The following is a 23,791-nucleotide window of genomic DNA, read 5'->3' on the forward strand; positions in this document are numbered from 1 at the left end:
CAACCTCACCCCTCTCTGCCACCTGTCCTCGTCTCCCGCCACTCCCTGGCAAGAGTCTCCACCTGGGTTGGGCACACTTGTGCCCTTTACAGACCTTTGCCTTCCCTGCTCCCCCTGCCCCCTCCCCCTCTGGGAACAGCCCTTCCTTCCCCACCAAACTCTGTCTGGCACCCCCAGAGCACCTGACAGCTCGAGGGCGTTCTTGGAAGGACAAGGGAGGCCTGGGGGAAGGAAGTTTGGGGCAGAGATGTCATAAAGAGCAAGGCTGGATCCTGGCTGGGGAAGAGAGAAGAGTGTGGCTCGTCCCAGCAGGCCTGGGTGTCTGGATGGGGTGTGACGGCCTGAAACAGCGGCATGGGGATGGGAGCGTGGCCTCAGGGGTCAGCCAGATCTGGGTGTGAATCCTGGTTTCTCCTCACTGCGTAGGACCAGGGCAAGTCATTTAACTTTTTAAGCCTCGGTTTCCTCACCTGTAAAAAGGAAGTAATAATACCTGCCCCGGAGATGGTCACAGGCTTAATCAGATGATATAGCATCCGCATAAGGCACTGGCTCTCAGCTCTCAGGTTTCCTTCATGTGCCTACCTGCCCCCAGATCCAACTTCTGGGTTTAGAAGGACAAAATCCCAGAGCTGAACGTGGCCTCGTTGATCATAACCTAATTATGCCCCTTCATTTTATGTGGGGGAACAGACACCGGGGAAGGAGGTGGCCCGTCCAAGGACACACAGGCTGAGCTCCCACCGCGTCAGGTCACACTGCGCCATGCTGTCGAGCTGACACCCCCATTCCTGCTTCCCCGCAGCCATCCCCGCCAGAGTGGTGGTCCCACTGGCCGAGACTCGCTGCGAGGAGCAAGGCGATGCCGTCTTCGAATGCACCCTCTCCAACCCCTGCCCCAGCGCTGCCTGGCAGTTCCGGCGCCGGCCGCTCCAGCCCAGTGACAAGTACGAAGTGTCGGTGTCCCCCGACGGGCTGACCCACCGGCTAGTGGTGAGGGGGGCCCGTTTCTCAGACATGGGTGTCTATTCGCTGGGCACCGGGTTCCATGACTCCAGCGCCTGGCTGGTGGTCGAAGGTGAGTGGTTCACACCTGTCCTTCCCTGCCCCCCCCAAGGCGGGACCGCAGGGCCAGGGCGGCAGGAGGAAGGCCGGGAGAACGCGGCTGCCTTCGCTCAGTCACTTGCTTTGGAAGGACACCCTGGCTCTGAGAGAAGGCGGGGGCTGCTCAGAGCTACTCCGGTTCCCTGCAGCGCACACCCCGCATGGCCAGCCCAGCCCCCTCCGCTGCGTCTGCTTCTCTGGGCCTCGTGGGGTTCATTGCTCTGGGGCGCAGGCCTCAGATGGCCCTTAGGTCCCGCACAGCCGAGGATCCGTGGCCCAGGCTCAGGGGGAGGACAAGCCCCTGGGCCAGGCAGGAGAGCACCCCCTTAATCCCCCACTGGGGATTGGGGTTTGGGTTCCAGACGGTCCCAGGACACTGTAAATTGGACACGTGCAAGGCAGGTGGTGGGGCAAGTCGAGCTGTTTAAAACCACGTGCACGCTGTGGCAGATTGATAAGCAAACGACTTTTTCTTATGTGTTTTCTCCCAAATCCTCATGAACCACGTAGCAGGGGGCCTGTGGGTACAGGACTGGGGAGGTGGTGGCGGATTTATCATCCATGTACAGGAACACCCCGGCTTCCTTCCCAGGTGGTCAGCGTGCTTCTCCTCAGGGGAGGTGGGGTCAGGCAGGTGCTTCGGCCTGATTTAACGGGAGTTTTGGTCTTTTCTCTTATCTCTCTACGGGGCACTGACCTCCCACATAAATAACACCTCACTGAAGCCGGGAAGGACAAAGGTCTTCAGACCACCAGTGCGGACAGCCAGCTGCAAGGGCAAGGGGCCCCGGCCTCAGAAGCAGAGGACTCTGGGACCATCGGTAGCCAGGGAGGAGAGCGCAGAGAGCAGGAGCCCATAAGGGGCTCCCTCGAGGGGGCTGAGCTGGCTTCCGGGCTCCAGTGGGTCCCCAGCCCCGACAGGGCTGGCCTGGGCAGGCACGGGTACTCCCCGATGGAGGATGAAGGGGCAGACTGGGGCCCTGGGCAGGAAGGAAAGGGCTTTCTAGAAGCAGAGGGAGACAGAGTCACTCCTCCTGGGGAAAATCAGCCCCACAGAGAGGGAGGTTGGGCCGGAAGCCTTCAAGGGAGGCCCCATCTGCAGGGAGACGGCCCAGCGTCAGGGTTGGGCCTCGTGGAAAAACAACAGCAAGATCATGGCAGAGACAGCGATGGGGACACAGGCTGGGGGACGGCAGGAGGCTGGGAGGCTGGGTCCAGTGGCCCTCAGGATGGAGGACTGGGGAGCAGCTGGGAAGGAAAGGAGGTCAGAGAAGACAGTAGAGGTCAACTGGGCAGGCACAGCCAGGACGAGATGGAGGGAGGGGATGGGCTGAGCATGGAAGGGGGGAGGGGAGCAGCAAGGGTAGCGTGGGGCAGTGGGACTGGCCCGGGGGCAGCTGGAAACAGCAGTGGGGCAGGAGGTCCTGGCACCCTGGGGTTTCCTGGAGGAAGAGGTTCTAGCTCCAAGGCGGGCATGGGCCCTGAAGCCTGGGGTCTGCAGGGAGGCAGAGACGCTGCAGGGGAAGCCAGGGGCTACTGGGGGTCAGGGGAGCATCCGGGACAGATATCTGGGGGCAAGGACTTCCATGAACCATCAATGTCAGGTGGCAGAAAATTCCTTTTGGAGAGTGGGAGTCCCGAGGCCAGCGCTGGGGACTCACTGCAGGAGGCAGGTGATGGGGAGCCTGCAGTTAGGGGAAGGGGCTACAAAACCAGCCCTGGAGGCCCAGGAGACCCCAGGTCCTGGAAAGGTGGCTTACAGGATGCAGAAGGAAGGGCAGCTCCCAGCGGGGGAGGGGGCCCGGGAAGAAGGGATGGCCAGGGGACAGCTAGTGCCTTGGGCTGGGCAGGGGAAGGCTCCAGAAGCCTCCAGTCCTCCCAGGGCTGGGCACTGGGTCAGGGAGGAGAAGAGGGAGCCAGCAGACCAGAGTCTGAGCGCACAGGTCCTGGGGATGACACGTGGTCCAGCCCCGGAAAAACTGGAGCCCACCGTGGGCCAGGAGTGCTGGGGTCCAGTGGAGGGGAAGGAGGCACGGGTGGTACCCAGGCAGCTGGGCTGACAGAGTCTGGTCAGGGGGCAGATGCCGGAAGCCACAGCCCGATTAGGTCTCCAGGCCTGGGTGGTCAGGGGCCTCGGGGCACACGAGGGGATACAGAAGGATTAAGAGGTCCAGGGGTCATAGGGTCTGAACCAGATTTCTGGAATGGGTCAGAGAGCTCCAGAGTAAAATCACGCAAAGGTGAGATGGGCTATGAGGATGGCTTAGGAGGCCCAGAGAGAAAGGAATCTTGGCGTGGGGCTGGCTCAGGACATCCTAGAGGAATAGGTTATAGTGACAGCTCAGGGGTGCCTGGAGAGATGGGGTCTGGTCATCGTGCTGGGTATATAGTTGCCTCTGGGGTACCTGTGGGAACGGAGTCTGAGGAAGGGGGTGCTGGCGGACATGGCTCGGGGGTTCCTGGGGGAGTGTGGTCTGGAAACAGAGATGACTCTGGTCCTGCAGGAAGGGGCTCTGGGAGAGGTGCCAGTCTCAGGGATGGCTCAGGTGGCCCCGACGGAGCCCCCATGGATGAAGCCGGGAGTTGGGATGCTTGCAGAGGCCAGAGGGAAACGGGCCCTGGGGGAGGGCCTCACTGGGATGGTGACCCAGGGAGTCCTGGGTCAGTGGGGTCTGTGGGGAGAGGTGGTCTCCGGGCCTCCAGAACAGTGGAGACTGTTAGGGAGGGACACATGGGAGCAGAACCAGGAGGCTCTGGAAGAACAAGGCCTTGGGGTCAGACTGGAGATTATGGGGGCTTCAGAGGCTCAGAGGCCCTGGGGGCCTTCGGAGAAGGAGGCTATGACGATGGCCCTGGGGGTCCAGGAGCCATGGACTCAGGGTCTCCGAGGAGAGGGGGAAAGGTGGGTGATGGGGATGGGGCCGGGTACCTTGGTGCCAGGGCCTCTGGAGCTGGAACTGGTTATTGGGATGGTACCAGCCGCCCCGAGGCACTAGCTCCTCATGCAGGGGCTGGTTCCGAGAGCCAGTGGGCCTGTGGGGCTGGCAGTGCACTGGGGTCCGGGGCTGGATCAGAAATTCCAGAGTCTCAGGGAACTGGGGGCAGAACATCTTATGAAACAGGGTCAAGGGGCCTTGGGCCTAGGAGATCCGGGCCAGGGGGTGAGGCAGGCTTTAGAGGAGGCTCAGGAGGCATAGGAAGAACCGGATCAGAAGATGGGGCAGGTTGTAGGAATGGTATTGGGGGTTCTGGGGAAATGGGGTCAGCAGATGATGCAGGTTACAGGAAAGATTTGGGGGCTCCTGGGGGAAGGGGTTCAGGGAGCCAGGCAGACTATAGGGATGGTTTAGGGGGTTCTGGGGGAATGGACTCAGTAGATAAGGCTGGTTATAGGGAAGATCTGGGGGCTCCTGGGGGAAGGGGTTCAGGGAGAAAGGCAGACTATAGGGATGGTTTAGGGGGTTCTGGAAAAATGGGATCAGTGGATATGGCTGGTTATAGAGAAGATTTGGGGGCTCCTGGGGGAAGGGGTTCAGGGAGCCAGGAAGACTATAGGGATGGTTTAGGGGGTTCTGGAAAAATGGGGTCAGTGGATACAGCTGGTTATAGGGAAGGTCTGGGGGCTCCTGGGGGAAGGGGTTCAGGGAGCCAGGCAGACTATAGGGATGGTTTAGGGGGTTCTGGAAAAATGGGGTCAGTGGATATGGCTGGTTATAGGGAAGATCTGGGGGCTCCTGGGGGAAGGGGTTCAGGGAGCCAGGCAGACTATAGGGATGGTTTAGGGGGTTCTGGAAAAATGGGGTCAGCGGATATGGCTGGTTATAGAGAAGATATGGGGGCTCCTAGGGGAAGGGGTTCAGGGAGCCAGGCAGACTATAGGGATGGTTTAGGGGGCTCTGGAAAAATGGGGTCAGTGGATACAGCTGGTTATAGGGAAGATTTGGGGGCTCCTGGGGGAAGGGGTTCAGGAAGCCAGGCAGACTATAGGGATGGTTTAGGGGGTTCTGGAAAAATGGGGTCAGTGGATACAGCTGGTTATAGGGAAGATTTGGGGGCTCCTGGGGGAAGGGGTTCAGGAAGCCAGGCAGACTATAGGGATGGTTTAGGGGGCTCTGGAAAAATGGGGTCAGTGGATACAGCTGGTTATAGGGAAGATTTGGGGGCTCCTGGGGGAAGGGGTTCAGGGAGCCAGGCAGACTGTAGGGATGGCTTAGGGGGTTCTGGAAAAATGGGGTCAGTGGATAAGGGTGGTTATAGGGAAGATCTGGGGGCTCCTGGGGGAAGGGGTTCAGGGAGAAAGGCAGACTATAGGGATGGTTTAGGGGGTTCTGGAAAAATGGGGTCAGTGGATATGGCTGGTTATAGGGAAGATTTGGGGGCTCCTGGGGAAAGGGGTTCAGGGAGCCAGGCAGACTATAGGGACGGTTCAGGGGGTTCTGGAAAAACGGGGTCAGCGGATATGGCTGGTTATAGGGAAGATTTTGGGGCTCCTGGGGGAAGGGGTTCAGGGAGCCAGGCAGACTATAGGGATGGTTTAGGGGGTTCTGGAAAAATGGGGTCAGTGGATAAGGGTGGTTATAGAGAAGATCTGGGGGCTCCTGGCGGAAGGGGTTCAGGGAGCCAGGAAGACTATAGGGATGGTTTAGGGGGTTTTGGAAAAATGGGGTCAGGGGATACAGCTGGTTATAGGGAAGATCTGGGGGCTCCTGGGGGAAGGGGTTCAGGGATCCAGGCAGACTATAGGGATGGTTTAGGGGGTTCTGGAAAAATGGGGTCAGTGGGTATCGCTGGTTATAGGGAAGGTCTGGGGGCTCCTGGGGGAAGGGGTTCAGGGAGCCAGGCAGACTATAGGGATGGTTTAGGGGGCTCTGGAAAAATGGGGTCAGTGGATACAGCTGGTTATAGGGAAGATTTGGGGGCTCCTGGGGGAAGGGGTTCAGGGAGCCAGGCAGACTATAGGGATGGTTTAGGGGGTTCTGGAAAAATGGGATCAGCGGATATGGCTGGTTATAGGGAAGATTTGGGGGCTCCTGGGGGAAGGGGTTCAGGGAGCCAGGCAGACTATAGGGATGGTTTAGGGGGTTCTGGAAAAATGCGATCAGTGGATATGGCTGGTTATAGGGAAGATCTGGGGGCTCCTGGGGGAAGGGGTTCAGGGAGCCAGGAAGACTATAGGGATGGTTTAGGGGGTTCTGGAAAAATGGGGTCAGTGGATAAGGGTGGTTATAGAGAAGATCTGGGGGCTCCTGGGGGAAGGGGTTCAGGGAGCCAGGCAGACTATAGGGATGGTTTAGGAGGTTCTGGGGAAATGGGGTCAGTGGATAAGGCAGGTTGTAGGCATGTTTTAGGGGGTTCTGGGAGGATTCCATTAGGGAGTGAGGCAGGTTATGGGGAAGCTTTGGGGGGAACTGCAGGAACGGGGTCAGGGAGTGAGGTCAGCTATAGGGGAGGCTCAGGAGGGCCTCAGGAAATGGGGCCAGAGGGCGAAATGGGCTGTGGAGATGGTTCGGGGCAGTTTGGGGTACCAGGCTCACTGGCTGGAGCAGGACATGAGGCTGGACCCAGAGGCCACAAAGCTACAAAGCACGGGTCAAGATATCGGGTAGCATCAGAAGGTGGCATGAGCTCCCAGGATGGTCCAGAGAGGGCCAGAGGAAAGGGGCTTGTTGATGGGGCTGGCCCTGGATTGGGCTCTGGGACGGCTGGCATGCTGGGCCCTGGAGATGGCACAGCACACAGGGACAGCCCTAGGGCCCCAGGGATGCCAGAGACCCAAGGAGGGCCACAGACTCTTCCAGGTGGGTGGGGGTCCACCGATGGTCTTAGGGGCGATGGAACCTCAGGGATCCCTGAGGCCTTGGAGGCTGTTGGTTCCAAGGGAAAATCAGATAGTGAAGAGTGGCAAGATGGTTCTGGGATTCCAGGGTCTTCTAGGGACAGAGGGGCTGCCAGGGGGAAGGGCAGGTCTGCAGACCAGGCAGGGAATAGAGGGGGTTCTGGATTTCTTGGTGGTAAGGGGGCAGCCGCAGGTGAGAGCTGGGTGGGAGGGGGTGTTTTGGAGTTGAGACCTGAACGGGACTTCTGGACACCAGGCCCAGGAATAGCAGACAGGGGCAGAGTTTCTGGCCAGGGTGGATTGGCACCTCAGGGAGGTGGGGACTCCCTGCTGGGAGACGGGAGGACGGGAGCAGGTTCAGGGAGCTCAGCAGGGGCAGGCCAGGTCCTGGACAGCGGCTCCACGCCCAGGGGAAGCGGCAAGTCAGTGCCAGGGCCTGCTGGTGGGCGAGGGGAGAGCAACGCTTGGGCCCCAGGCTGGGAAGACCAGGCGTTTGGCCAAGGCAGCGCAGGGGCTGGAGGCCAACCCTCAGGCTCCAGGGCTTCCGGGTCTCTGCAGGAGAAAGGTGCCACTTTCAGTGGGACCCAGGAAGGGCCAGGGGGCTTTAAAGGCAGGGAGGGTCCACCAGGCCAAGAGGCAGCTGGAGAAGGTCAAGGCCCATGGGCCCTGGATAGCAAAGGTTCAGGCCCGGGGAGGGGCAGGTCTGGTGGTGCAGAGGACTCAGCTGTCCTGGGCAAGGGGAATTCCACTGAGTGGGGGGATGGCCTCACCCCGAAACCTGGGGGGCCAGGACCTCGGGGAGCCTGGAATGGCTTGGATGGTCCCTTTGGCAGGAAAGGCTCTGGAGACAGTTCAGGAGCGGCCCAGGGCCTGAGCTCTCAGCTGGGCAAAGGACAGAGAGGAGGAAGGGGGTCCCTTGGGGAGCAAGGGTTGCTGCAGGCTGAGAATGGCAAGGCCCAAGGTCCCAGGGCCCTGAAGGAGAATGAGGGGTGGGGAATGGAAGAGTCTGGCAGGTCAGACAGGAGGCCTGGGCCACCCAGGAGCAGCTCTCAAACACAGTCAGGGGCTGAGGTTGGAACAGCCAAGAGAGGCAGCGTGGACGAGGCCAGAGGCCTGGGGCAGCCTCCTGCGGGGGCGACCCGAGGGTGCCTGGGGGAACCTCCTCGTGAAGACTGGAGCCGGGAGTCCCCAGGTCATCTTGGCAGCAGGAGAGGTGGCAAAGAGGGCAGGCTGGACGTCCACGGCAAGGGCAGAGACGCCACCCAGAGTCCCACCTCCAGATACAAGCCCGGCACTGGCAGTTTCTCCACGGAGGCCCGAGGTAGGTAGTTCTCAGCTGCGCTGGCTGCAGTGGGCTCCTGCCGCTCCTGGACACCAGGGCGCTCGGGTCAGTCCCAGTTCTGCCTCCAGCTCCAGGAGTCTGGCCCTGCCAATGCACCCCATTTTCAGGAACTTTTTTTTTTAAATTTCAGAAGCAACTTCGTCCTCCTTGTGCAGGTGGGATCCACCCTGCACGAGGCTCAGAGGTCCCCTGGGTATATGGTCTTGAAACCCTACATCCAAAGTAGCAGAGTTGTTGGCCTAACTCTGTAGGGGTCACCCAGACTCCCCCTCTGTGTGACTCGGAGGGCCCCTCATCTACCTTACACCCCAGATCCCCTGTACCAGCTCAGATCTCTCAGGTCCCGCTGGGAAAAGCGGGGGCTTGGCTTTGCTGGCATGGGCTGAGCCCTGTTGGTGGCACCAAGGTGGCCTCCCAGGGCGCAGTGCAGGCCACGGCCTGAGAGGCTCGGCCTTGGGGACTCCCTCTGTGTCTCTCCAGGCCCCACGGGCCACTTCTCCCAGCGCCTGGCTGACACGGAGGTGCAGCGGGGGGAGACCGCCACGCTGTCCTGCACCCTCACCAGCGACCTGGGACCTGGCGCCTGGTTTAAGGATGGAGTCAAGGTACCTGCCCCCTCACACCTTCTCTTCACTGGGGGCGGGACAGGGGTCAAGCAGAAAGGAAGGAGAGGGTAGAGGCTTTGCAAGAAAGATTTTTCATTCTTCATTCCTCTCCAGTACCCACCCCGGGAGAAGTTTAAATGGCCAACAGCTCAGTGTGTTTAAAATAAAAGTGGATTTTTAAAATGTTGTGCGTCCTACTCACGCCTCCCTCGACAGGGGGTGCCCTGCTCTTCCTCCATTCAGAATGCCGCTCCTGTTCCCACACCTGCTGAATTCTGCCCGTCCTTCAAGGCCTTGCACAAATGCCATCTTCTGGCCTCTCTGAACAGCCCCTCTGCCTTCTGTTGTAACTGTCACCTCAGGGGGGGACACATCACAGTCATTCAGGCCATGGGCCTTGGCGTCAGCTAGATCTGGCTTCAGATCCCAGCTCTGTCACTCCAGTTATGTGACCTTCCTCCAGTTGCTGAGCACCCTGGTTTCCTCGTCTATGAAATGAGACTAATAATAGCGCCCACTTCACGAGGTGGTGACAAACAAGGCACTAAGCATGGAGAACGTCAGCACACACCTGGCACAGGCGGGCGCTCGGCTCGTGTGGCTGTCGGCACGAGCCCAGCCATTGCGTCAGCAGACGGCTGTGGGCGGCTGGCCTGGGGGGGCCGGGGGTGGGGTGACCTTCTCCTGCCCTGGCTCTTGGCTCCAGCTCACCACCCAGGATGGAGTCGTCTTTGAGCAAGAAGGTCTCGTGCACAGACTCCTCATTGCCCACGTGCAGGGGACCCAGGCCGGGAGGTACACCTTTGTCGCCGGCAACCGGCAGAGCGAGGCCACCCTGACGGTCCATGGTGAGGCCCAGCCCTGCCCTTCCCTGTCCCACGGTCTCTGTGTCAGGTGATAAGCTCCGCTCCCAAACACCTGAACATGCGGCCGGTCTGCAGCCAGTCCCAGCTCCTCCCCAGTCTGAGAATATGAATTAAAAAGCCAACCCACACCTTCCGTATTCCAGTGTCTCATCCCCTTGTCAGGAAGTCCTCGGGGAGGTCTAATCCTGATCCCTCCTGCTGCAGATGAAGCCCGTTCCCCTTGTTAGTCCCCATGAGGAGGGGTGGAGGGTTTCTTACTCTTAGCCCCAGCTTCCTTCTCTAGATGCTTCTTTCTGCACCCCCCGGAGGCCCAGTGCCCTCCTCTTCCTTGAGTCCCTTGCCTTGTTTTACCTCCAGATCCGCCCACCATTGCCCCAGGCGCCATGGAGACGCTGAGAGAGCCCCTGGTGGTCAAGGCTGGGAAGCCGGTGACAGTGAAGGTCCCCTTCCAGAGCTGCCTCCCCGTTCAGGCTGCCTGGAGCAAGGACGGGGCCGAGCTGGTGGGCAGCGGCAGCAGGGGTCCCCAGGTGGCCCTGGGGGACGGCTACACGCGGCTGTGCCTCCCCAGCGCCGGCAGGAAGGACTGTGGCCAGTACAGCGTGACCCTGAGGAGCGAGGGAGGCTCCGTGCAGGCCGAGCTCACCCTGCAAGTCATAGGTGCCAGCCTCAGCCCTCTCCCCAGCCGGGGCCCCAGGGTCCTGCGGTTCCAGCCCTCCCTGCCAGCAGGGGCAGGTCTGGGTGGGGCATCCGCTGGCTCTGGTCCCCATCTGCGTGCTGTTTAAGGTCCAAACCTGCCCCTACCTGCCCTGTCTCCCCTCCTCACACTGCTTAGGAAGAGGCAGTTGAGGTAAACAAAGGCTTCTGCTGGGGGGAGGAAGTGGTTGTGCTTCTCTGACCCCAATCCACTGGGCCTTGGGGATGTTGCTGGGTGGCATGGTGGCCCCAGCCTCGAGTGGCGCCAGCAAGGCAGGACTCCAGCAGGCTGGGCGGGGCCCATACCGGCTGGGGAATGGCGGGGCTGGCGTGGCTGGTGGGTCCCGTGGCATGTCCCTGAGGGAACCTGGTTGGGTCGGGGCTGGAGCCCAGGGACACCTGGCATCTCGGGAAACACGTGGACCCCTGGGCAGCTCACCCCACTGCAGGCTCGTCCACTGACGAGGGGGAAGACCAGCGCCACTCCCACCTCCTCCTCTGACCCCCTTCTCTTCCTGCCCCTCTCGGTGGGTCCCCAGACAAGCCTGAGCCCCCGCAGGGGCCCCTGGAGGCGCAGGATGGCCACGGGGCTGGTGTCTGCCTCCGCTGGCGGCCCCCGAGGGACGACGGGGGCCGGGCCGTGGAGCGCTACGTGGTGGAGAGGCGACAGGCCGGCAGGAGCACCTGGCTGAAGGTGGGCGAGGCCCCGGCGGACGCCCCTGCCTTCACTGACGCCCACGTGGAGCCAGGCGGGAAGTACGCCTTCCGCGTGCGGGCGGTGACCTCGGAGGGGGCCGGCGAGGCCCTGGAGTCCGAGGAGGTGCTGGTGGCTCCTGAGGGTGAGAGACAAGGCTGGGCTGGGCTGGGACAGCCCTGGGCTCCCCGCTGTGCCCGGAGCGGGCAGGTCTGCCGCGGAGGCTGAGCGACACCAGCCTGCGCCCGGGGTCGGGAGGCCCTTCTGGGGCACTCTGGGGACTCCTTTCCGCAGCTGCCTCTGGGATCTGGGAATGAGCTTTACGGGGTCTCGGGGGTGAGGGGCTGGGCGAGCAAAAGCCCTGTCAGGACCCAGGTAGGGACCAGCATCCGCATCGGACGCCTGCGGTCTGGGGCATCCTCTCCGGGGACGCGAGGCTGAGAGGTCTCGGGTCTGGCTCTGGGCCAAAGTGCCTTCTCTGTCCCATCACTCCTGTCCCTGAAAAGCCAGAACAGTGTCCCAGACGCAGGCTCAGCCCCGACGTGCCCCAGGAGAGGACAGATGCCCCCAGACACCCCGAGCCTTCCAGCCCTGGGGCCCCTGCATGGCTGGCAGCTGTCTTGGGCCCCTGGCTGACCAGCACCTTCTCCGCCCCCAGCTCTCCCCGGGGCCCCTTCTGCCCCGGCCGTCCTGTCGGCCTCCAGCCGGGGCATCACACTGTCATGGACGGCACCGCGGGGCCCTGGCAGTGCCCACATCCTGGGCTACCTGATTGAGAAGCGCAAGAAGGGCAGCAACACCTGGACGGCGGTGAACGACCGGCCCGTGCCTGGTGAGCAGGCCCGAGCGGGCTCCTCGCTGTCCCGGCTTCCGAAGTTCCCACAGACCCCGCTTGGCCCCAGGATCCGCTGGCACTGTCAGTCCAGACTGGTTTGGTGCAGTGGGTCTCTCTGGGTGGGTCTGTGCCCCTAGGGAACATTCGACAACATCTGGAGACGTTGTTGATTGTCACAGCTGGGTGGGGGTTAGATGCTACCGGCATCTAGAGGGAAGAGGCCAGGGAAGCTGCTAAGCATCCCACGGCACACAGGATGGAACTCAGCCCCCACAAAAAAATAAAAAAATAATAATTATCTGGCAAAAACCATCAATTGTGCTGAGGCTGAGAAGCTCTGATTTAGAAGTCCTGGCCGGAAGCCAGGGGTGAAGCTGCTGGCCTGGGCCCCTCCACTTCTGGCCGTGACCTTGGGCAGCCACTTCCTCCCTAGATCTGTTTCCTCATCCAGTAAGTGGAGAGAAGGGTCCCTGCCCACTTAGTAGTTTCCTACGTAACTAACTGCTTTCCAAGACGAGAACGCACTTGGGAAAGCCAAAGGGCCGGGCAGAGGCTGAGGGTCACCTTCAAGTTGCCGTGGTCTCCGTGGTCTCCGTGGGAGCCAGGGTCTGCAGAGGAGAGGACAGCTCAGCACGGCCGGCCGGGAGCCCTGGCGTCTGGTCGTGCTGGGCTACATAGGAGCCCGGGCCTCGGTTTCCTCATCTCTGGGTGCACTAAGAGCCTCCTTGCAATGTCACTAGTTGGTGATCCTGTTTGTTTGAATATGGCAACGACTCTGTAAGGCAGAGAGAACAGGAGGGGGTACGGCGCTTGCCCAAGGTCACCCAGCAAGTTAGTGGCAGAACCAGACAGGGATTCGGGGTCCCCGACACCCCGAGCAGGGCTCTTTTCACCCTGGAGAGAGCTGGGTCACACCTGGCTGGCCGGGGGAGGATGTTGGGACCCCCGGCTTGGTCTTGCCCAGGACTCGGCGGCACCGAGCTATCTCCCCGTCGCCTGGTCCCAGCAGGGCGAGACTAATGCCGGGTGGGCCGTTCACAGAGAGGAGGTGGACGGTGGCAGACCTGCGGCAGGGCTGTCAGTATGAGTTCCGGGTGACGGCTGTGGCTCCCTCGGGCCCTGGAGAGCCTGGGCCCCCTTCGGACGCCGTGTTTGCCCGGGACCCCATGAGTAAGTCCAGCAGCAGCTCGGGGTGGAGGCGGGGCGGGGCGAGCACGGGATAGCTCTGAAGCTGGGTGGGACAGGACGGGGTCCCAGGGCAGGGGCAGTCCTGAAGCCACGGTCAGGAGGGCTGGAAGATAAAGGTCGAAAGGCTCTCAGGCCAGGCCCGTCTCGGGGCCGTGCACGGAGGGCAGCCTGGGGTCTGCACACACCTGAGGCAAAGCACTGGCTGGAGTGAGGATTTGGTTCCAGGCAGCTGCCTCAGGAAGGGCTAAAGGCAGAGTCACTAAGTGAAAGAAATCCCCAGACTCCCACAAGGGAGGCTAATGAGTATCCACAGAGTGGGCTCCCTCGGGAGAGGGTGAGGCCATTCCTGACATTCCCGTGCGGCCTGGCCAGGACCTCCCGGGCCCGTGCGGAATCTCCAAGTCACAGACACGTCGAGCACCAGCATCACCCTGAGCTGGGCCGGACCGGACACCCAGGATGGGGACGAAGCCCAGGGCTATGTGGTGGAGCTGTGCAGCGCAGACAGTCTCCAGTGGAGCCCGTGCCACACGGGCACCGTGCCAGCCACCACCTACACGGCCAAGGGGCTTCGGCCCCAAGAAGGCTACTTCGTGCGAGTGACAGCAGTTAATGAAGGAGGCCACGGCTGGCCCACTGCCCTGGACACGCTAGTGCACGCGATGCCCGCTACTGGTTAGTGCCACCCTTCCCCTGCCGCTGAGCCCGCACGCCCTTCCTGAGAGGGACCCCTGAGCAGGCACCTGCAGAGCCAAGATCCCCTTCTCCAGTTTCACAGATATTTATTGGGTACCTACAGTGTGCTAGGCACTGGGCTAGGCAGGCCCTTTTTGGAAATGTTTTCTCATTTCACTTTATAACAATCCTACAAGGTTGATATTTTTATCCCCAATTTACAGAGAAGGAAACTGAGGTCCAACATACTTTGCCCCAGGTCTCACCACTGGTATGTGGCAGAGCCAGGATTTAAACCTGGTGACTCCAACATGGTGCTCTCTCCGGGACAGAGAGCTGCCGCGTCCCAGGCACGGCCGAAGGAGGCACAAGCTCAGCTCAGCTCACTCGGGTCACACTCAGAATGAGACAGGCCCCAGCTCCCTGCTGTCTAAAGGGGGATTGTCTTTCCCTTTGGGCTTTAATTGCTAGAAGCAGCTGATCTGTCTTTGACCCAAGCTGACACTGGGCCACCCAACTCACCCCCGTTGTCACTGTGACAATAAGGGAGATGTGTACCCAGCACATAGTCCAGAATCCCAGGATCTGTCCCTACCTCGGTGTGACCTCAGGCAAGTCACTTCCTGACTCAGACTGCTGGTTCTCTCATCTGCAAAGCAGAACACCTCTACCCCCATCACTGCCTACGTTCCAGCCCATCCCCGACCCTCGCCCTGTGGCGTCCCTTTCTCAGCTCCTGTCCCTCTCCTGCTGGCATCTCCCCACCAGCTGCTGGGGTCCCCCAGGATTATCCTCCCAACTCCCCTCCAGTTCCTTCAAAGTGCCTGCGATCTCAGCGTCAACAGAGTGGCCCAGCCTTGCCCTCCAGCCCTGCCCTGGGGACCTGGGGCTGCGGCCCAACTGCAGAAGGAGGTGACGAGCCACCGTGTGTGTTTCAGTCTGTCCCAGGTTCCTCGTGGACTCCCGCACAAAGGACTCGCTGTTGGTCAAGGCTGGGGACACCGTCAGCGTGCCTGTCTCCTTTGAAGTGAGTGTCCCTCAAGGGCTGTGGGCGGGGAGTCCGGAGAGGCCACGGGAGCCAGAGTCGGCCCTGCAGTTCCCTTTCGCACCCTGCTGCTTTTTGAGCCCTAGGCAGCGACCCGGGCTCGCGCTGGAAATCAGGCCAGACACGAGAAAGGAAAGATCCGGGTCCTTCCTGCGGGCACAGCCTCACCGGGCCCCACTGGGCGTCCATTCTGCTCGCGGTCTGCAGGTCCCTCTGGTGGTAGCTTCTGGTAGTGCACCCACGCTAGGGCACCCACTTTTCTCCACGTGCCTGTAGTCTACCCGCTTTTCTCCACGTGCCTGTAGTCTACCCACTTGTCTCCACCTGCCTGTAGTCTACCCACTTGTCTCCACCTGCCTGTAGTCTACCCACTTGTCTCCACGTGCCTGTAGTCTACCCACTTGTCTCCACGTGCCTGTAGTCTACCCGCTTTTCTCCACGTGCCTGTAGTCTACCCACTTGTCTCCACCTGCCTGTAGTCTACCCACTTGTCTCCACCTGCCTGTAGTCTACTCGCTTTTCTCCACGTGCCTGTAGTCTACCCACTTGTCTCCACGTGCCTGTAGTCTACCCACTTGTCTCCACGTGCCTGTAGTCTACCCACTTGTCTCCACGTGCCTGTAGTCTACCCACTTGTCTCCACCTGCCTGTAGTCTACCCACTTGTCTCCACCTGCCTGTAGTCTACCCACTTTTCTCCACATGCCTGTAGTCTACCCACTTTTCTCCACCTGCCTGTAATCTACTCACTTTTCTCCATGTGCCTGTAGTCTGGGACTTCAGGGGATCTGCGGTGTAGATAATACCCTTTGACTTCGGAATGTACTTTTGTGCAAACATATGACCGGCATTTGACTCAGGATGATCCCCAATCAACAGCAACACCACCTGCATGTACAGCTCGGTGGTTAAGAGTACAAACTGCTTGGCTCCAAATTCCGACATCACTCACTAGCTGTTTGACTTTGGACAAATATCTTAACCATTCTGTGTTTCAACTTCTTCATCTGTCCAATGGGATAACAGTAACCTATATCAAAGGCTTGTTCTGAGTATTCAAGCAGTTAATACACTGAAAGCACGTTAACAGGGCTGGCATGTAGCAAGCACCCAATGTGTCATCATTATTACATAATGATTATGTATAATAATAATAATTATCATCATCATTATTTAAAACCATCACCATCATCATCTCTGTAGGAAGCTCATAGGTGTCAGAGCCAGATTCAAACCCAGATCTGTCTTACTCTAAATTACTTGTTCTTAACTATTAGACATTAATGGCAACAATGATAACGATGGCAAAAGTATTTCACACACTGAGTGTGTACTATGTCCTAGGCCTGTTCTCTGTGCTTTCCATGTGTGATCAGCTCCTTAAACCCTCAGAACAACCCCACAAGCTAAGTCACCGCCAGCATGCCCAGTGTCCTAGTACCAAGGGCCCTACAGGGGGTTGGTGGCATGGTCACCATGCAGCTGGGCTGACCTCCCTGCTCAGGGTCGCCATGGTTCAAGTTCAGGCCCCCATAATCTCCTTCCTGGACTATGCAAGGATTCTCAAGTCCTCCCCTACTTGGACTTGGGCACTCCCCCCGCTGTGAGTCCCTTTTCGCTCCCCTCCTGCACCCCCCCCCCGTGTCAATCCAGAACTAATTGTGTTTTCCTGCTCAAAATCTACCGCAGCAGCTCATGGCGTTCAGAATACATCCAGATGTCTGTCTGGTGTGCCGAGGAGGGCACTTCGCATTTCTGCCTAACCTCCCATCCAGCCTTCCTTCCTGTCCCACCACCCCTGCTACACCTCCCTGCCATCCCCACACTTCGTCACCGCGGCTCTGCCAGCCTGTTCCCCAGCAAGCACTTCCCCACCTCTGTGTTACATCCCGACCTTTCTCCTTCTAGAAGGCTCTTCTCACCACGTCTACCTTAGGCCTGGCTTAAATGCCATCCTGTCCACAAAATTTCCCCTTCTCACGCTCTCCTTCCTCTCGTTTCCCAGGCTGCCCCCATGCCCAAGGTGACCTGGCTGAAGGATGGCTTGCCCTTGCCCAAAAGAAGCGTGACCACCACCAAGGATGGCCTTACACAGCTTCTGATTCCTGTGGCCAGCCTCTCTGACAGTGGCCTCTACACCGTGGTGCTGAGGAGCCCTCAGGGGAAGGAGGCTGCCCACAGCTTCCGCATCAGGGTGGCAGGTGAGGTGGCCCTGGCTCGGGGCCCCGGACGCTGGCTCGGCCACTCTCAAGGCATGGAGGTTCCCATCTGGCAGGGTCACAGGTCTCAGCCGCCTTACAAGGGCTGGGTGCACAAGGGGACCGCACTACCCCTGCCTATGTACCTGAAGGTAGAAAGGAGGAAAGGCCAAGGAAGATTCCCTGCGGGTCTTTCGTTGTTCTCTGTCTCAATAACTTAGGGACAGTCATGCCACATCCCCCCTGGAACCTCAGTTATTCTTGTCTGTGAGTCAGTGAGCAAAGGTGGTCACCACGGTTACATCACTCGAGAGACCCGGTGGCAGGATTGTCTGTGGCCCTGGCAGGAGATAAAGGCTGTCCTTGCGGACTAGGACCCCCACAGCCCCTGCCCGGAGGAGCTCCTGGACACACGGAAATGACAGAATAGGCTAACAGTGGGGGTTCTGTGACTTGGTTTCCTGAAAGCCCCCACCTCTGTCCAAAACAGCGCTCCAAGCCCTGTGTCATTGTACTCAAAAACTACAGTGAATTCACATCATCCTTTTGGGGGAGATTTTCCACCCTCTAGAGATAAGTGTAGACCCCCGGCCAGGCTCTCTGGCTGCAGCTATCTGTGGCAAGACTGCGTTCCCCAGGACCCCCAGAAGACTTGGGGACCCCCTGGGAGGACCATGCAGCAGTCCTACTGGTTGTCCCCTCCAACGCGGGCTCCCTCTGCCCCCTCTCTCGAAGCATGTCCGCAGCCGCCTGGGCCCATCCGCCTGCAGGAGAACGTGCCCGGGACGGTGACGGCCGAGTGGGAGCCCTCTCCGGACGAGGCCCGGGGCGTCCCGCTGCACTACGTGGTGCAGACGCGCTCCTCGGCCAACGGCCCCTGGCGCGAGGCAGCGGGCCGCGTCCACACCAACCGCTTCACCCTCCTGGGCGTCCTCCCCGGCCATGAGTACCACTTCCGGGTGGTGGCCAAGAATGAGCTGGGAGCCAGCAGCCCCTCGGACACCAGCCAGCCCTGGTGCATCCCCCGGCAGCGCGGTGAGCGGCCCCAGAGGGAGGAGCGGCCAGGGCGGGGGCCCCCAGAGGTGGCGGGCGTGGGGTGGGGACTGAGGACCGCGCTGGCAGAGGTGGCCCAAACCAAGAGCCAGGGGCCCCGAGCTGCTGCTCTTTCCACCTCTGTGTGACACCGGCCTGCGCCGACGTCCCCTGCGTCCCTGACTCAGGGCGGTCCCGCTCCGTGGGAAGGACCAGCCAGACGCGGGTGTGGGGGGGTCTGGGATGCCTTTGGGAGCATTCTCAAAAGCAGTGACAGGCCACAAGGCAAATGGAGGTTGATGTTTCTCTGAAAACAAAGTGTATCTTACAGGCAAATAGATGTGGATCTTAAAAGCAATCACTAGAAAAATCAGGTTATAAAATCAAATAGACGGTTTCATTTTTATAAAATACAAAAATGTCTGGAAGGTTCTACACCAAAACGTAAGGTGTGCTCATTTTGTAGTGAGATTATGATTGGTTTTTAGTCCTTCTGCTTTTGATTTTGTATATATTCCAATTTGTCCACTCGTGAATGTGTGTTGTAATAGCTTGCAGTAAAAAAAAAAAAAAAAAAAAATCCAAAAAATTTTAGGAAAAGGATGAAAAATGAGCCAAGCCTTGGGGTTCACACTTGCAGGTCAGATGTGGCAGGAAGGCCCGCGTAATGCCTGCTAGCAGCACTGTGACCGTCTACCCAGACCTGGGCCTCAGCCAGCGCTTCCTCCGTTCTGACCCCCCTCTCTGCCCCTGCTCCACCACAGACAGGTTCACCGTGAAGGCTCCACGCCACCGGGAGCCCGACCTGAGCCAGAAGCCCCGGTTCCTGGTGGGGCTGCGGGCCCACCTGCTGCCCCAGGGCTGCGAGTGCCGCATGAGCTGCGCCGTGCAGGGCTCGCCCCGGCCCCGCGTCACCTGGTTCAAGAATGACCAGAGCCTGGAAGGCAGCCCTGCAGCGTACAGTACCGACTTGCTGGGCGTGTGTTCCCTCGTCATCCCCTGCGTCTCCCCCGAGGACAGCGGCGAGTACAAGGCGGTGGCGGAGAACACGCTGGGCCAGGCTGTCAGCACCGCCACCCTCATTGTCATAGGTAAAGCTGGCTGCCCGGCAGCGGGCCAAGCTGGCGGGGCGCAGGAAGGAGAGCACAAGGAGCAGCCACCTGTCTGCCCTCAGGGAGCCCCCACAGGGGCCTGTCCCCACCCTAGAGTGATCCAGCAGGAGGTCAGGAGAACTGGGTGCTCGCCTGACTGTATGAACGCCCTGTCATTTAACCCGGCCATCACGCTCCCTCCTGGGGGCTTGGTTTGCCCATTTGCAAAATGAAGTATTTGGACTAGATAAGCAACTCTTGATCTAAGGGGCTGCATACTGCCCACCCCCGAAGCTTCCCAGTAGGGCCTCGCAACACCTTTCAGGATGAGAGTTCAAGGGGCTTCTTCATGTTGCTCTTTCAGAAATGCGCCCAGACACGGACATTTAGTGCCTAGAAAAAACCCATGCTGATTCTGTCATTAGTAGTCCCCTTAGAGCAAATAATGCATGTTAATAAGAAAACATTTTCCTCCCAATAGTACGTAAAACATTTTGGATAGCAAAAAAGATGTAACCCCTCAATATTTTTAGTTATTCAGAGTTGACCCTTGTGCAAAAATGGCCCTTCAGCCCTCGATTGGAACATCTCTTCTCTGCAGCATCTATGCCAAGGCATTTGGGACGTCACTCTCAAAGCGCCCCAGCTTGTACACAAACACAGTTCTGGAAAGATGCTGGTGTTTGGGGTGGTTATGGGAAGAGGCCAGGGAAGGGCTTTGCCCAAGCTCAGAGAGCACATGACGGCTCTGGATTTGAACCCACCCCCCTGCCCTTAGAGCCTAGAGCCCTGACCCCATGGTGTACTGCAAATCTTCACCACTGAACAGGTGTCGGGGGTGGGCAGCTGCCCTTCTGGACCAGCTGGAATATCTTGTGTCTTGCAGAACCCAGCTCCTAGCCCTAACTCGCCCTGGGGTGGCCCCAGGTCCCCGAAGCTTCACTCCTGAGACCCACGCTGGCCCCAGGAGCCAGGCCCCAAGGATGGGGGCCAGGCCTGGAGCCCCAGGAACACGGGCGTGACGAGGCTGCTGGGGACGTTTGGCCAGGAGGACACGGAAAGAAAACCGGTGGGGTGGGGGGCATTAAGTCTCCCAGCCCCAAGCTAAGTCACTGAGCAGGATGACAGTGAGACTTGGGGACCCTCACCTGTTGGCTTCTTTCTTCTCCACTCCAGGAGATCCAGAGAACACCTGCTTACAGGGTGGGGCCCTTGAAGGGGAGGTGGGAACAGCTGAGCCAGCTGTGCCCACAGGGAGGGAAGAGGAAAGGGGGTCAGAGGACCTGGGTGAGGACTAGGGCATCGGGGCATGTGTGTGTGTGTGGCAGGGTGTGCTTTCTGTACTTTTCTTCATTAAAGCATTACGCTAATACAGGCAAATCATTTGTAGATTAATTTGGAGTTGGTGTGTGGGAGGAAAGATTCCCAGAGCAAAGCGGTATGCCAGGCTGCAGTTCGGAGGGTGGGAGGGCTCTGGCTCGCGGGAAGAGTGGGCTCAGAATCGGGCTCTTCTCCTGCAGCCCAAGCCGCAGAGCTGACTGCAAGGGCAGGAAAGCCGAGCAAGGCTGGGGTCTGTGCGGGGGAGAGGCCTCCCTCCCAGCCGGTGCCTCCCACACTCCCCGTCTGGCAGAAATCCTGTGAGCAGCCGGTCTGGAGGCCTCCTCTGGTGTCACACATGGGGGGACCACAGAGCTGGGACTGCCTAGAACTGTCCTATACCTGTCACTCCCTGGGGCCAGAAGGGGTCTGGGTCGGGGAGAGTCCTTCTCCAGGATCTGCCCTGTGGGCCCCTCCAGAAGGGAATGAGGGGGACCATCAAGTGCATGAGAACGTGACTCACCCACGGCCCCCCTGCCCGTCACAGGCGGGACGGGGCACTCCCCTTCCTGGAAGGACCTCTGTGTGACCCACCGCTGCCTCCACAGCTCGGGCCCTCCCTCATCCTCAAGCAGGGCCCCTGGACGTCTCAGACCCCCAGGCAATATCCCAGAGTTCTCGGGGCCCAAAGGAAGGAGGGGGCTCTGGGGAAGGCCGAGCCTCTCCCAGACGTCAGCCCTGAGGCCCAGCGGGTCACCTGATGAGCTAGAACAGTCTGCTCCTCACTCCCTCTGCTCAGCCCCCAGCCTCTGCCCCCCACAGCTACCCTCGTTCCCAGGCAGGCCAGGCCTGGGAAGGAAGGAGCTCGGGTCACAGGAGGAGGGCTGAGGATGGAGGTCAAACACACCTTCCTGAGGAACAGGAATCTGAGCCTGTGGGAGAGCTTTCTGGACTGGAGAGATAATTGCCCACCCCAAATAGACCAAGGGTGCCCCCCAGAGGCGGAGCATGGACCAGCTGACGGCTGTCGATTTTGGCTGTGATGCATCCTACCCCCCCCCCTCCAGGAAACCCACAAGAGCCCTTTTCCTTGGGATTTCTCTTATCTCTACTTTGAGATAGGGAAGGATTTCTTGAACAAGATGCCAAAAGCAAAGCCATAAAGGAAAGTATTATAAATCTGACCATATTAATATTAGGCATGTGTTTTCTTCAAAAGAAAATGAAGCATGTGAGAGGATAAGCCACAGGTTAGGAGAAATATTTGCCACACAAATATCTGTCAAAGAATTATTGTCCATCATTAATGTCCATAAAGAACCCTTCAAATCCATTAGAAAAACATCTCAAGAGAAGAATTGGCAAAAGATAAACAGACATTTCAAACAAGAGATAATATAAATATTGGTCCATATATATATGAAAAGATGCTCAACTTCATTTGTGATTCTAAAAGTGCACATTTAAACTGCAATCATATAACGTTTCCCCTCTATCAGATTGGCAAAACCGAATGATCTGTCACAAGTGTTTGTGAGACTGTGAAGTGACGGGAACTCTTACCCACTGCTGACAGGGGTGTAAATTGGGAAACAACCTGCCATTGCCTGATCAAGCGGCCACGGGAATTGTCCCCTGTGACCCAGCAATTCCACACTAGGTCTACATGCTAGACAATAAATAAACCTTTGCTCACGTGCCCGGTGTAAAAGAATGCTCATAGCAGCATTGTGGCTATCACAGTATCTATAAACAGGAAACAACTCAATATCAAGCAACACTAGAACGGGTAGAAATCAAATAAAATATAATAAACATTTGAAAAGGAACGAAGAACTGCTTCATTCAGCAACATGGACATGTTGCAAAAACAATTTGATTGAAGGAAACAAATCACATAAACTACATACAGTACAAATCCAATATATGAAGGTCAAAACTAAGCAAAACCAAACACTTTGTTGTTTAAGGATTCATACATACATGGTACACTATTTAAAAAAAAAGGGGGGGGGAGTCTGGGCTCAGTGGCTTATGCCTGTAATCCCAGCACTTTGGGAGGCCAAGGCAGGAGGATCACTTGAGGCCAGGAGTTTGAGGCCAGCCTGGACAACATAGTGAGACTTGGTCTTTACAAAAAAATTTTTTTTTAAAATAGTGGAAGTGGTGGCACATGCCTGTAGTCCTAGGTACTGAGTGGCAGAGGTGGGAGAATCACAGTAAGCCATGATTGTGCCACTACATTGGAGCCTGGGTGAAAGAGAGAGATCCTGTCTCCTGAGAAAAAAACAAAAACAAAAAACAAAGGGGTCATTAAAATAGGTATCAGGGTAGTAGTTACTCCTGGGAGGAAGGAAGAGAATAAGATTGGGGAGGGACCAAGAGGGAGGCCTTTAAAGAATTGGTGGTGGCCTATTTCTTAATTTGGGTAGTGGTAACATGGAGTTTATTTTATTATTATTATTCGAACCAAAATGGAAATAAAAATACCTAACACATTCTTGTATGTATGATATACTTAATAAAACAAGTAAGAGGAATAACCTATTGCACAAAATATTTGACTCTCTCTTTCCCTCCGTCCCCTCCTTCCTACCTTCTTTCTCCTCTGACCTCTCCTGACTCACCTTAACTGATTTTCATATGTAATATACAGTAGTTGAAAGAGTGCCATTAAACGCATTTAGGTTACAAATCTAAATTTATTAGGTTTAAATGCAGATGTATTCAACTGAGTTGCACGTTTTCTGCTCCTAATTTCAAGGTGTGTGAGATGTTTCACATGTCTAATTTCTAAACTATATTACTTTGCCTTTCACTCGTACATAATTCCTGAAGTGCAATGACCCTGCACAGGAAAAAAGTTTTTACACCCGCATTGAATTATGGAAAATAATACAGAATTGCTGGAGACTGTCTACCGCGGTGAGAGAGTAAAGGAGCAATGATGACTCTGTTCTCATCTGTCCTACCCGACCTACCTGCAGCTCTCTGTGAGGCTGGCCCCTGCCTTCCCAGCCCAGGTGCGTCCGCCTCCCGCCCCGCCCACCGCACTCACCTGGCGGGAGCAAGCCCAGCCTTCCCTCCCTTGCCTCCCATTGGCCGAGGGAGCACGTCAGCAGCCAACCAGAAGCCGGTTGCTCTGACAACCTTCGCCCCGCCTTCCAGGGCTTCGCAGCTGGAGCGCATTGGCCTCTGGCCGAGGCCTCACTGCGGGCTGCCGGGGCTGGGTCGCGCTGCCCTTGGCGGGGGGCGCAGCCTGGCCTCGTGC

At 58.3% G+C, this 23,791-nt stretch overlaps 1 protein-coding gene across 1 annotated transcript in view; it reads left to right on the plus strand.

Moving 5' to 3' along the window:
* Positions 1–20,577, plus strand: part of IGFN1 (immunoglobulin like and fibronectin type III domain containing 1) — a 31,219-nt gene extending 10,642 nt beyond the window's left edge. Inside the window, exons 11-24 of the mRNA XM_045536190.1 lie at positions 806–1,078; positions 1,830–8,261; positions 8,763–8,887; positions 9,594–9,735; positions 10,111–10,410; positions 10,986–11,285; positions 11,799–11,972; positions 13,017–13,145; positions 13,536–13,838; positions 14,777–14,865; positions 16,888–17,083; positions 17,816–18,115; positions 18,877–19,203; positions 20,090–20,577. Of these exons, the coding sequence (XP_045392146.1) occupies positions 806–1,078; positions 1,830–8,261; positions 8,763–8,887; positions 9,594–9,735; positions 10,111–10,410; positions 10,986–11,285; positions 11,799–11,972; positions 13,017–13,145; positions 13,536–13,838; positions 14,777–14,865; positions 16,888–17,083; positions 17,816–18,115; positions 18,877–19,203; positions 20,090–20,103 (9,104 nt within the window). The 3' untranslated portion in view covers positions 20,104–20,577. The remainder of the gene's footprint in view (positions 1–805; positions 1,079–1,829; positions 8,262–8,762; positions 8,888–9,593; positions 9,736–10,110; positions 10,411–10,985; positions 11,286–11,798; positions 11,973–13,016; positions 13,146–13,535; positions 13,839–14,776; positions 14,866–16,887; positions 17,084–17,815; positions 18,116–18,876; positions 19,204–20,089) is intronic.
* Positions 20,578–23,791: the final 3,214 nt, after the last annotated feature.

The sequence above is a fragment of the Lemur catta genome, chromosome 23 (genome assembly GCF_020740605.2).
Source record: "Lemur catta isolate mLemCat1 chromosome 23, mLemCat1.pri, whole genome shotgun sequence".
Lineage (NCBI taxonomy): Eukaryota > Metazoa > Chordata > Mammalia > Primates > Lemuridae > Lemur > Lemur catta.